At 48.3% G+C, this 13,569-nt stretch overlaps 1 protein-coding gene across 1 annotated transcript in view; it reads left to right on the forward strand.

The window, feature by feature from the left end:
• AGBL1 (AGBL carboxypeptidase 1) overlaps positions 1-13,569 on the forward strand; it is an 844,803-nt gene that overhangs the window by 70,302 nt on the left and 760,932 nt on the right. The window contains exons 3-4 of the mRNA XM_052659506.1: positions 6,576-6,639; positions 9,036-9,182. Coding sequence (XP_052515466.1) covers positions 6,576-6,639; positions 9,036-9,182 — 211 coding nt within the window. The remainder of the gene's footprint in view (positions 1-6,575; positions 6,640-9,035; positions 9,183-13,569) is intronic.

Here is a 13,569-nt window from a genome sequence, read left to right on the forward strand (position 1 = left end):
TGGCCCCCCACTCCAGTGCTCTTGCCTGGAGAACCCCATGGGCGGAGGAGCCTCGTGGGCTGCAGTCCATGGGGTCGCTAAGAGTCAGACACGACTGAGCGACTTCACGTTCACTTTTCACTCTCATGCAATGGACAAGGACATGGCCCCCCACTCCAGTCTTGCCTGGAGAACCCCATGGGCGGAGGAGCCTCGTGGGCTGCAGTCCATGGGGTCGCTAAGAGTCAGACACGACTGAGCGACTTCACGTTCACTTTTCACTCTCATGCAATGGACAAGGACATGGCCCCCCACTCCAGTGCTCTTGCCTGGAGAACCCCATGGGCGGAGGAGCCTCGTGGGCTGCAGTCCATGGGGTCGCTAAGAGTCAGACACGACTGAGCGACTTCACGTTCACTTTTCACTCTCATGCAATGGACAAGGACATGGCCCCCCACTCCAGTCTTGCCTGGAGAACCCCATGGGCGGAGGAGCCTCGTGGGCTGCAGTCCATGGGGTCGCTAAGAGTCAGACACGACTGAGCGACTTCACGTTCACTTTTCACTCTCATGCAATGGACAAGGACATGGCCCCCCACTCCAGTCTTGCCTGGAGAACCCCATGGGCGGAGGAGCCTCGTGGGCTGCAGTCCATGGGGTCGCTAAGAGTCAGACACGACTGAGCGACTTCACGTTCACTTTTCACTCTCATGCAATGGACAAGGACATGGCCCCCCACTCCAGTGCTCTTGCCTGGAGAACCCCATGGGCGGAGGAGCCTCGTGGGCTGCAGTCCATGGGGTCGCTAAGAGTCAGACACGACTGAGCGACTTCACGTTCACTTTTCACTCTCATGCAATGGACAAGGACATGGCCCCCCACTCCAGTGCTCTTGCCTGGAGAACCCCATGGGCGGAGGAGCCTCGTGGGCTGCAGTCCATGGGGTCGCTAAGAGTCAGACACGACTGAGCGACTTCACGTTCACTTTTCACTCTCATGCAATGGACAAGGACATGGCCCCCCACTCCAGTGCTCTTGCCTGGAGAATCCCATGGGCGGAGGAGCCTCGTGGGCTGCAGTCCATGGGGTCGCTAAGAGTCAGACACGACTGAGCGACTTCACGTTCACTTTTCACTCTCATGCAATGGACAAGGACATGGCACCCCACTCCAGCGCTCTTGCCTGGAGAACCCCATGGGCGGAGGAGCCTCGTGGGCTGCAGTCCATGGGGTCGCTAAGAGTCAGACACGACTGAGCGACTTCACGTTCACTTTTCACTCTCATGCAATGGACAAGGACATGGCACCCCTCTCCAGCGCTCTGGCCTGGAGAACCCCATGGGCGGAGGAGCCTCGTGGGCTGCAGTCCATGGGGTCACTAAGAGTCAGACACGACTGAGCGACTTCACGTTCACTTTTCACTCTCATGCAATGGACAAGGACATGGCACCCCTCTCCAGCGCTCTGGCCTGGAGAACCCCATGGGCGGAGGAGCCTCGTGGGCTGCAGTCCATGGGGTCACTAAGAGTCAGACACGACTGAGCGACTTCACGTTCACTTTTCACTCTCATGCAATGGACAAGGACATGGCACCCCTCTCCAGCGCTCTGGCCTGGAGAACCCCATGGGCGGAGGAGCCTCGTGGGCTGCAGTCCATGGGGTCACTAAGAGTCAGACACGACTGAGCGACTTCACGTTCACTTTTCACTCTCATGCAATGGACAAGGACATGGCACCCCTCTCCAGCGCTCTGGCCTGGAGAACCCCATGGGCGGAGGAGCCTCGTGGGCTGCAGTCCATGGGGTCACTAAGAGTCAGACACGACTGAGCGACTTCACGTTCACTTTTCACTCTCATGCAATGGACAAGGACATGGCACCCCTCTCCAGCGCTCTGGCCTGGAGAACCCCATGGGCGGAGGAGCCTCGTGGGCTGCAGTCCATGGGGTCACTAAGAGTCAGACACGACTGAGCGACTTCACGTTCACTTTTCACTCTCATGCAATGGACAAGGACATGGCACCCCTCTCCAGCGCTCTGGCCTGGAGAACCCCATGGGCGGAGGAGCCTCGTGGGCTGCAGTCCATGGGGTCACTAAGAGTCAGACACGACTGAGCGACTTCACGTTCACTTTTCACTCTCATGCAATGGACAAGGACATGGCACCCCTCTCCAGCGCTCTGGCCTGGAGAACCCCATGGGCGGAGGAGCCTCGTGGGCTGCAGTCCATGGGGTCACTAAGAGTCAGACACGACTGAGCGACTTCACGTTCACTTTTCACTCTCATGCAATGGACAAGGACATGGCACCCCACTCCAGTGCTCTTGCCTGGAGAATCCCATGGGCGGAGGAGCCTCGTAGGCTGCAGTCCATGGGGTCACTAAGAGTCAGACACGACTGAGCGACTTCACGTTCACTTTTCACTCTCATGCAATGGACAAGGACATGGCACCCCTCTCCAGCGCTCTGGCCTGGAGAACCCCATGGGCGGAGGAGCCTCGTGGGCTGCAGTCCATGGGGTCACTAAGAGTCAGACACGACTGAGCGACTTCACGTTCACTTTTCACTCTCATGCAATGGACAAGGACATGGCACCCCACTCCAGTGCTCTTGCCTGGAGAATCCCATGGGCGGAGGAGCCTCGTAGGCTGCAGTCCATGGGGTCACTAAGAGTCAGACACGACTGAGCGACTTCACGTTCACTTTTCACTCTCATGCAATGGACAAGGACATGGCACCCCTCTCCAGCGCTCTGGCCTGGAGAACCCCATGGGCGGAGGAGCCTCGTGGGCTGCAGTCCATGGGGTCACTAAGAGTCAGACACGACTGAGCGACTTCACGTTCACTTTTCACTCTCATGCAATGGACAAGGACATGGCACCCCACTCCAGTGCTCTTGCCTGGAGAATCCCATGGGCGGAGGAGCCTCGTAGGCTGCAGTCCATGGGGTCACTAAGAGTCAGACACGACTGAGCGACTTCACGTTCACTTTTCACTCTCATGCAATGGACAAGGACATGGCACCCCACTCCAGTGCTCTTGCCTGGAGAACCCCATGGGCGGAGGAGCCTCGTGGGCTGCAGTCCATGGGGTCACTAACAGTCAGAGACGACTGAGCGACTTCACGTTCACTTTTCACTCTCATGCAATGGACAAGGACATGGCACCCCACTCCAGTGCTCTTGCCTGGAGAACCCCATGGGCGGAGGAGCCTCGTGGGCTGCAGTCCATGGGGTCACTAAGAGTCAGACACGACTGAGCGACTTCACGTTCACTTTTCACTCTCATGCAATGGACAAGGACATGGCACCCCACTCCAGTGCTCTTGCCTGGAGAATCCCAGGGACGGAGGAGCCTCGTGGGCTGCAGTCCATGGGGTCACTAAGAGTCAGACACGACTGAGCGACTTCACGTTCACTTTTCACTCTCATGCAATGGACAAGGACATGGCACCCCACTCCAGTGCTCTTGCCTGGAGAATCCCAGGGACCGGAAGCCTGGTGGGCTGCCGTCTATGGGGTCTCACAGAGTTGGACACGACTGAAGCGACTTAGCAGCATGGCTAATTCACTTTGCTGTACAGCAGAAACTAACACAACATTGTAAAGCAACTATACTCCAATAAATTAAAAAAAAAAGCTTAATTGTTGTTATGTAGCCATTAAGTCATGTCCAACTCTTTACGACCCCATGGACTATAGCCCACCAGGCTTCTCTGTCCATGGGATTTCTCAGGTAAGAATACTGGAGTGGGTTGCTATGCCCTCCTCCAGGGGATCTTCCCAACCCAGGGATCGACCCAATGTCTCCTGCATTAGCAGGCGGGTTCTTTACCACTGAGCCACCAGGGAAGCCCCTCGTGTGTGAGTATTTCCTCCCATTCTGTTGACTTTTCTTTGTTGATTGTTTCCCTGGTTGTGCAAAAGCTCTTCAGTTTAATGGAGTCTCACTTGTTTATTTTAATCTCATTGCAGGTGCTTTTGGTGTCTTACCAAAGAAAACGTTGCCAACACTAATGTCAGAGATTTTTTTTTTCTCCTGTGATTTCTTTGGGAGCTTCATGATTTCAAGTCCTAGATTTAAGTCTTTGACCTATTTTGAGTTAATTTTTCTGAGTGGTGTAAGATAAGACTCCTGGCTTTATATTCAAAAGATGTGAAAGCAGTATCTGGAAGAGACATCTGCACACCCATATTCTCTGTAGCATTTTTCATAACAGCCAAGATATGGAAGCAACCTAAGTGTCCTTCAACAGATGAATGGATAAAGGAGATGTATATACATACAGTGGAATATTATTCAGTCACGAGAAAAAGAATATCCTGCCATTTGCAGCAACACAGATGGACCTTGAAGGCATTAGGTGCAGTGAGATAAGTCAGAGAAAGATGAGTACTGTGTGATACCCCTGACACATGGAACCTAAAAAGCCGAACTTGCAATAACAGAGAGTGAAATAGAGCGATGCTTACCAGGGTTGGAGAGTGGGGGCTTTGGAGAGGTGCTACTTACGGGTGCAAACTTGCAACTTATAGGTAAAGAAGATCTTAAGAGCTAGAAAATTAACATATTACCATGCAATGACACTGGCCCGGTTTTTGGGAGCCTGGCCTGGGCTGTGCTCTGGGTTTGGCTCTGTGGATCACCATGGAGGTCTTGATTAAATCCTCCCTCCCTCTGAGTCTTGGTGTTCTCTCCTGTGTAACAAAGGGGAGCGTGTCAAGGATTGCAAATATCCCGTAGAGCTATATCATGAGATGTGTTGTTACCCCAGGTGTCTCTTAAGAAAACAAAACTTTATCCGTGTGAGTCAGGGAAGTCTTTCCATCTGAACATGTTAGTGGATTTCGGTTTCTGCTCTCTGCCCTGGATTGAACAATAATCCAAGTCTCCTGAAATTAGTGAAGGCTTTGCTACCTTGGCCCACAAAGCCCCTTTTCATTTGCCCTTTCTGCCTAAACTATCAATGTTTTCTTTTGCCCATTTTGCTGATGTTGCTAGTTTCTGAAGGCTAAATATGAAGAGCCCCTGAGATGCTTCACTCAGTGAGTCCTTTCCAGTTATTATTTAAGGAGCAACCATGCCATGATTTCTTTCTTAAAAAATATTTATCTATTCGGCTGTGGGTCTTACTTGTGGCAGGGGGTCCTCTCTCTAGTTGTGGTGCATGGGCGTAGTTGCCCTGAGGCATGTGGGATCTTAGTTCCCAGGCCAGGAATCTAATTCAAGTCCCTGGCACTGGAAGGTGAGTTCGTAACCATCAGACCACCAGGGGAGTCTCCCTTCAGCCATTCCTTATTGTAGAAAGTCTTTCTCAGCAGAAGGAAGCTGCCATTCCCATGCATACCCTTGACCATGCCGCCTCCCTTCTTTTGCCTTCTTTCTTTTTAAAAGTTTTATTTTCTGCTTAGAGTATAGTTGATGTATGGGCTTCCCAGGTGGTGCTAGTGGTAAAGAACTCAACTGCCAATGTGGGAGATTTAAGAGGTGTGGGTTTGATCCCTGGGTCGGGAAGATCCCCTAGAGGAGGGAATGGCAACCCACTCCAGTATTCTTGCCTGGAGAATCCCATGGACAGAGGAACCTAGTGAGTTACAGTCCATAGCGCTGCATAGAGTCAGACATGGCTGAAGCTCTTCAGCATGCATAGTTGGTTTATAATGTCCTGTTAGTTTCAGGTATACGGCAAAGTGATTCAGTTACACATACACATGAATCTATTCTTTTTCAAATTGTTTTCCCATTTAGGTTATTAGAGAAGATTGAGTAGAGTTCCCTGTGCTATACAGTAGGCCCTTGCTGATTACCAGTTTTATATATAGTGGTATGTACATGTCAACCCCAAACTCCCGTTTCCCTCTCCCCACCCACCTTTCCCCTTTGGTAACCACGAGTTTGTCTTCCATATCTGTGACTCTGTTTCTGTTTTGTCAATAAGTTTATCTGTGTCATTTTTAAAGGTTCTACATGTAAGTGATATCATATGGTCTGTGTCTTTCTCTGACATATTTTACTCAGGATGACAATCTCTAGGTCCATCCATGTTGTTACAAATGTCCTTATTTCTTTATTTTTAATGATTGAGTGATATTCCACTGTATATATGTATCACATCTTTGGGCTTCCCCTGTGGCTGAGTGGTAAAGAATCTGCCTGCAATGTAGGCAACTTGGGAGATGCCGGTTTGACCCCTGGGTCGGGAAAATCCCTTGGAGGAGGGCATAGCAACCCATTCCAGTATTCTTGCCTGGAGAATCCCATGGACAGAGAAGCCTGGCAGACTAAAGTCCATAGGGTCGCAAAGAGTCAGCCACGACTGAAGCGGCTGAGCACGCAGGCATGCACCACATCTTATTTAGCGATTCATCTGTCAATGGACATTCAGGTTGCTTCTGTCTTTTATAAATAGTGCTGCAGTGAACATTGGGATGCATTTATCATTTCAAATTAGGGTTTTCATCTTTTCTGCATATATGCCCAGGAGTAGGATTTCTGGGTTTTATGGTAGTTCTACTGTATGGAGACCCTCCATACGGTTCTCCACAGTTGGCTGTACCCTCGCCTTTCTTCTTAAAGACGGCGATCTGCTTTCATTGCAGAGCTCCTTAGACCGGGAGTCCATCCTGGCCATCCTCCAGCTCCTCGGAGATCTGCTTTCGGTCGGTGAGTAGGTCCTGACCTCACTCCTCCTGTGGCGGACATGGGGGCATGCAGATGCCGTGTCTCCCAGGAAACTGTGTGGCCTGGGGTTTGATCCAAGTTTGCTGTGCAAGACAAAATCACCATAAGATGGATGTACTTTGGGCTTTTCAATCAAGTCACCTGCCCTACAGTGGCCCAAATTTAGGAGGCATTTAGACTCTGGGTGGCTATTCTGTGACATCTCATCTCTGGGGCCAAGGACCTCCAGCCCTCAGTGGTTTGACCTCTCGCCTCCCCATCTTCCCTCATCATGGCCCATTTAGAGAGCCAGGTGTCGGCAGCTCTCTTATGTAAGTCAAGTGGAGACAGGAAGGCGAGGCAGGAGCTAGACTTAGCGGTGTGGTCAGCCATCACATTTTGAGGGATAAGTGGGCAGAAGTCACTAAGGTGGCATCAACTGAGTTAACTGGGTCCCACCTCTACCAGCTCTTTTCCACCTGAAGTTCTTGGAAAACACAGCTTCTTGAGCATTCCAGCATTCACTTAGCTTTCTCTTCTATGAAGCCAGCCACGTTGCATTAGAAAGACATATTCACACCAAATAGAAATGCCACAAAGAATGTCACTCCAAAGCCCCAGACCCTCAGGCTACAGCTTCAGAAGGAAGGGCCCGCTCATATCGAGGCTTACCCTCAGGGTGCGCTGTGCTCCAGTGGCGGGGTGACATTTCTTCTGCATCAGGTGCCCTCTGGAGGTGAAGCCCATTTGTTCTCTGGGATAGTTCTGCCTTTGGTTTGTCCAGTGGTGTCTGGAACTCTTAGAATGAAACGAGAGTTCTCCTTCTGAAATGGTTACTGATTATTGCTCCTTTAGTAGAGGATGAAAAATCAGAGTCTTCTTTGATTATAATCTCCCACCCTGTTGACCACATTGGTTCAAGTGTGTAGAGAATCATGTGAGTCCCCTTCCAAGTTGAAGCGTAACCGCTGCCTTTGGGCTTATCCTGGGGTAAGATGCGGGAGGTCCCTCTTTAAAACTGCTCTAAGGTAGAAAGACCAACATATTTTACCTTAGTCCAGACCTTCTTCAAAACTCCCTAGATATATGATTAGGTGTTTGTTTCTCAAAGGATTACTCTGCTTGTTTCCATATGTACCTCACATCAGTTACTGAAGGCCAGCACAAAATAATCATTAATACCACTCATGAAATTATTCTAGATAAGCCATCAAACTAAACCTTCTTATATTAAGAGATGATTTAAACCTAATAGCTGAGGGATACTGATATTCTCACTTTAATCAAGTATATGATTATCAGTTCAGTTCAATTGCTCAGTCGTGTCCGACTCTTTGCGACCCCATGAACTGCAGCACTCCAGGCCTCCCTGTCCATCACCAACTCCCGGAGTTCACCCAAACCCATGTCCATTGTGTCGGTGATGCCATCCAACCATCCCATGCTCTGTTGTCCCCTTCTCCTCCTGCCCTCAATCTTTCCCAGCATCAGGGTCTTTTCAAATGAGTCAGCTCTCCGCATCAGGTGGTCAAAGTACTGGAGTTTCAGCTTTACATCAGTCCCTCCAATGAACACCCAGGACTGATCTCCTTTAGAATGGACTGGTTGGATCTCCTTGCAGCCCAAGGGACTCTCAAGAGTCTTTTCCAACACCACAGTTCAAAAGCGTCAATTCTTTGGTGCTCAGCTTTCTTTATAGTCCAACTCTCATATCCATACATGACTACTGGAAAAACCATACCTTGATTAGATGGACCTTTGTTGGCAAAGTAATGTCTCTGCTTTTTAATATGCTGTCTAGGTTGGCCATAACTTTATACGTCAGCCTACATGCATATTTCTTTGCACGTGATACGAGGCTTTCCAGGTGGCTCAGAGGTAAACAATTTGTCTGCCAATGCAGGAGACGCATGAGACATGAGTTTGATTCCTGGGTTGGGAAGATGCTCTGGAGAAGGAAATGGCAACCCACTCCAGTATTCTTGCATGGAGAATCCCCACAGGCAGAGGAGCCTCGGAGGCTATTGTCCATGAGGTTGCAAAGAGTCGGACACAACTTAGTGACTAAACAACATCAACAAATGCATGAAACACCAGTACCCACATACACTGAGACTTCATAGAGTCTTAGGAAAGTAGAGTTTAGGCTCTGTTTATTATATCTGCTGCAAGTTCTCAAATATTTTATTATTTCTCCGTTTCTCACCCCTCCCCCCTACCCCTGGCCCCTTACCTAATAGCAGAACTTTACACAAGATGCTTCATGAACTCTACACTTACTGTCTCTGAGATGAGATGAATCGATGCTTGCTCATTCTCTAGCTGTGAGATCTGCTTCCTGCTCCAAGGACAGGAGGGTAGTTACGTGAGACTCAGGGCCCCTCTGCTCACCCCCTCAGGCACAGACCGGAGGATCCGCTACATGATCAGCAAGGGTGGGAGTGAAGCCCTTCTGCGGACCCTGGTGGACACGGCCAGGACGGCCTCTCCGGACTATGTCATCCTCCTGCCGCTCTTCCGGCTGCTGGCCAAAGTTGGCCTCCGAGGTACCCACGCCCCCAGACCCAAGGATGGCTGGAAGGGTATCTGGGGATGTTATCATGGGAACGACTGGGGAAGCTTTTATGGGAGAACAGAGAGGAGGCAGTTCTAGAGCCTCGGCGATGATGGCAGGACCAGCCCCGCAGGTGAGCACATCCCAGGTACCTGGGGGCTCAGGACCGGACCCAGAGCAGAAGTGGACTACTTGGGGCGTGAGACGTATGGAGAAAGGAGGGGAGCTATTCCATGGAGGTTTTCAGTCACTGTATTTAAAAACTTTATTTATTTATTTTTGGCTGCTCTGGGTCTTTGTGCTGTGCAGGTTTTCTCCTCTAGTTGCAGCAAGAGGGGGCTTTGCAGCAGTTACAGTGCATGGGCTTCTCCTTGCGGTGGCTTTTCTTGTTGCAGAGCGTGGGCACTAGGTGCTTGGGCTCAGTGGTTGTGGGGCATGGGCTTAGTTGCTCCGTGGTATGTGGAATCTTCCTAGAGCAGGGATCAAACCCATGCCTCTCACATGGGTAGGCGGATTCTTAACCACTGGACCACCAAAGAAGCCCTCCCTAAATCCTCATTGTGTTTAGGGCATGCTCAAATATATATGACCTTACTTAGGTAATTAAGTCTGTGGAGACTGTTTCCAAATAACATAACATTCTGAAGTTCCAGGCAGACATGACTTTTGGGGAGCCAGGTATTTTTTTTTTCATTAAATTTTTTTTATCATTTGTTAAGTTTATTAAGGACTTCCCTGGTGCCTCAGACAGTAAAGAATCTGCCTGCAATCCAGGATATTGGTGTTCAATCCCTGGGTTGAGAAGATCCCCTGAAGAAGGAAATGGCAACCTGCTCCAGCATTCTTGCCTAGAGAATTCCATAGACAGAGGAGCCTGGTGGGCTACAGTCCATGGGGTGGCAAATAGTTGGACACAACTAAGTCATTGCTTAAAACAATTTTTTATTGGAATATAGTTGTTATACAATGTTGTGTTAGTTTCTGCTCTGTAGCAAAGTGAATTAGCTATATGTATACAGATATCGCCTCTTTTTTGGCTTCCCTTCCCATTTAGGTCACCACAGAGCACTGAGTAGAGTTCCCTGTGTTGCACAGTAGGTTCTCATTATAATCTATTTTATACATAGCATCAATAGCATATATACATTAATCCCAATCTCCCAATTCATCCCACCCCTCCTTTCCTGGAAGGACAGTTTTCAACTCACTAGTGATATAGTGTATAGTGTTAGTTGCTCAGTCATGCCCAACTCTTTGTGACCCCATGGACTGCAGCCCACCAGGGTCCTCTGTCCATGGGATTTTCCAGGCAAGGATTCTGAAGTGGTTTTCCATTTCCTTCTCCAGGGGATCTTCCCAACCCAGAGATTGAACCCAGGTCTCCTGCACTGCAGGCAGATTCTTTACCAACTGAGCTACAAGAGAAACCCAAATAAGTCATATAGAAGTGGTGCTTCCCTGGTTGAAGAGGAGATGGGGGTTTAGAATTGTTTCCACTTATGCTCCACACCCATTTCTATTTCCATGTGGAAGACCCTGAAACACCTCCCTAAAACCCTAGGACCTTTTGGAGCACAGTTGAAAAAGCCTGGGCACCCAGGCTGCATCTAAATGTTACAAATTAGTCGGAACAGTTAGGATCTATGTGTGCAGTCTTAGACCACAGGGCTTCCCTGGTGGCTCAGATGGTAAAGAATCTGCCTGCAATGCAGGAGACGGGTTCGATCTGTGGGTCGGGTCGGGAAGATCCCCTGGAGAAGGGAATGGCTATCCACTCCAGTATTCTTGCCTAGAGAATTCCATGGATGGAGGAGCCTGGCGGGCTACAGTCTGTGGGGTCACAGAGTCCGACACGACTGAGCGACTAACACAACACTTTACGCAGACCACAATCAAGAAGCTCAGCTCCTCTGAATGTTGTGAAGGCAGCAGCCGCTGAAGGCACAGGGCTCTGGGGGTACTCTTTCCTTTCAACGTTTCAAACTCTGCTTTGAGTCCCTTCAACATTTCACAAACAATGACTGAGACCCAGGCATCAGCCAACACCTGCAGGATCATGTTTCAGACAAAACACATAGAATTCACCCACTGATGACTCAGCAGATATTTACTGCATATCTCCCGGGGCTGTGCACTGTTCTAGGCACACGGGAATCCCACTGTCACCAAGACAGATAAGGGGATCTGCTCTTGTGGGAATTACATTCAAGAGGGGAAGGGCAGAAAGTACATAATTAGCTAGATAATAGCAGATGGTGATAATTACCTAGGTAGTAACTGGAAGGAAAACAAAGGGTGATATTCCTCTAAGATGGTGTAGACAGAGAGAGGTGACATTTGAGCCTAATCTTGAAGGATGAGAAGAAGTGAATGAAACCAAGAGTGGGCTAAGTGAACTACAGGAAGACAGAATTAATATGATGTACACCCTAAATGGCAGAGGCTGGGGACTCAGACTTGGGTTTTAGGCTTGAAAGTGAAAGCGTTAGTCGTTTGTTAGGTCTGGCTCTTGTGACCCCATGGGTTATAGCCCGCCAGGTTCCTCTGTCCATGGAATCCTCCAGGAAAGAATACTGGAGTGAGTTGCCACTCTCTTCTCCTGGGAATCTTTCTGATCCAGGGATTGAACCTGGATCTCCTGCATTTGAACTTGATTCTTTACCATCTAAACCACCAGGGAAGCCCTGGCTTGATGCTTATTAGCAGTGTGACCTTGGGCAAGTTACCATTGGGCTCTCATCGACAAAATGGGTCTCAGTATATAATTCTTGGGTCACTTGCTGTAAGGATTAAGCAAGGTTGTATGTCGCCTGCTTAGACTATAGGGTCAGAGACTTGATAAATAAGAGTCATGTAGGTTTTATAGGAGAAAGAGATGAACCAGGGAAGTGATTTTCAAGTTATAGACCCCAATACTACCATTGCCATAATTACATCACCACACCTTCTGCCATCAAAGACTGTAATCCTAGATGTTAGCATTCAAGCTGTCAGGGGCTGAGCTGAACAGAACAGCAATGAGGTTGGCTGCTCATGAATGGAGCTGGACAGATATCTTTCTCTTCTGATAAAGGGGATGGGCCATATGAGCTCAGTCACAGTCTCTTTGCCTGGTGTCCTTTGGTCCAGAGATAAATACTGGTGATTGAGGTGTAGGATGTTGCCTGTTTTACTCATTTCTACCTGTGATGAATCTGATAGTGACTGTATTCTTGCTAACATAAACATGATTTGGGCATTGCACTTTGGAAAGGACAGAGATAAATGTGACAGGTGGCATAGTCATTTGTTATCCTGTGAAAACCAAGAGCGTAGAATAAAAAGTACTTTCTATTTATTTCTTATGCTTGTTCATTATTATTAAAATAATAATGACTCACCCACAAGTCTGAATATCAGGTTTATTTTGATCAATGTTTTCAAGAAATCTGGGGAGAAAATTTTATTTTCCGAAATTACGTTTTCACTTTTTATTTTAAAGTCCTTTATCATATAGAATGAAGACCTCTTATATACCTATCACTCAGATTGAACCATTGTTAACGTTTTATCATATTTCCTTAACCTATTTATTTTTGTTTGGAATGTTCTAAGGAAAATTAGAGATAGCATTTTACTCCTAAACACTTTTGAGTGAATTTTTTGAAGAGAGACATTTTCTTATATAATCACAATACCATAATCACAAATCTAGCGAATTAACAAGACATGCACATTTATATTCATTCCAGTTTCTCTAAAATGTTCTCAGCGTGCCTTTTACAGACATGCTCAGGGAAGGATCCAATCAAGGTCCACATACTACATCTGAATTTATGTAACTTGTTGTTTAGTTGCTAAGTTGTGTCCGACTCTTTGCAACTCCCTGGACTGTAGCCTGCCGGGCTCCTCTGTCCATGGGGATTCTCCAGGCAAGAATACTGGAGTGGGTGCCATTTCCTTCTGCAGGGAATCTTCCCAACCTGGGGCTCAAACCCACATCTTCTGCAACGCAGGTGGATTCTTCACCACTGAGCCACCAGGGAACCCCACGTTATGTCGCTTAAGTATCCTTGATTCTAAAACTGTCTTAGAGAAATAAATTTATACCCAACTAACATCTAGCTCATGTTTGAGAACAACCAGAAGCATTCTTACATACAGGGGATAAGAGTCATACAACCCGCAAGGCTGCATGTAAATAATACTTGAAGAATAATGGACCATATGAGTGCCCTTGATGGGCTCTTTTGAGCCATCTGGTTCTAATGAAGACGTATTTATTAGCATTTTCTACTAGATCTGAAAAGTCTCCTTGCCATGCCAATCCTCTTCCCTCCACCATCTTTGCTGTCTTCTCCCCCACGTAGTATACAACTCTCAGAAATGATGTGCAACAC

This window comes from Budorcas taxicolor, chromosome 21 (assembly GCF_023091745.1).
Source record: "Budorcas taxicolor isolate Tak-1 chromosome 21, Takin1.1, whole genome shotgun sequence".
In the NCBI taxonomy this organism is placed as follows: domain Eukaryota; kingdom Metazoa; phylum Chordata; class Mammalia; order Artiodactyla; family Bovidae; genus Budorcas; species Budorcas taxicolor.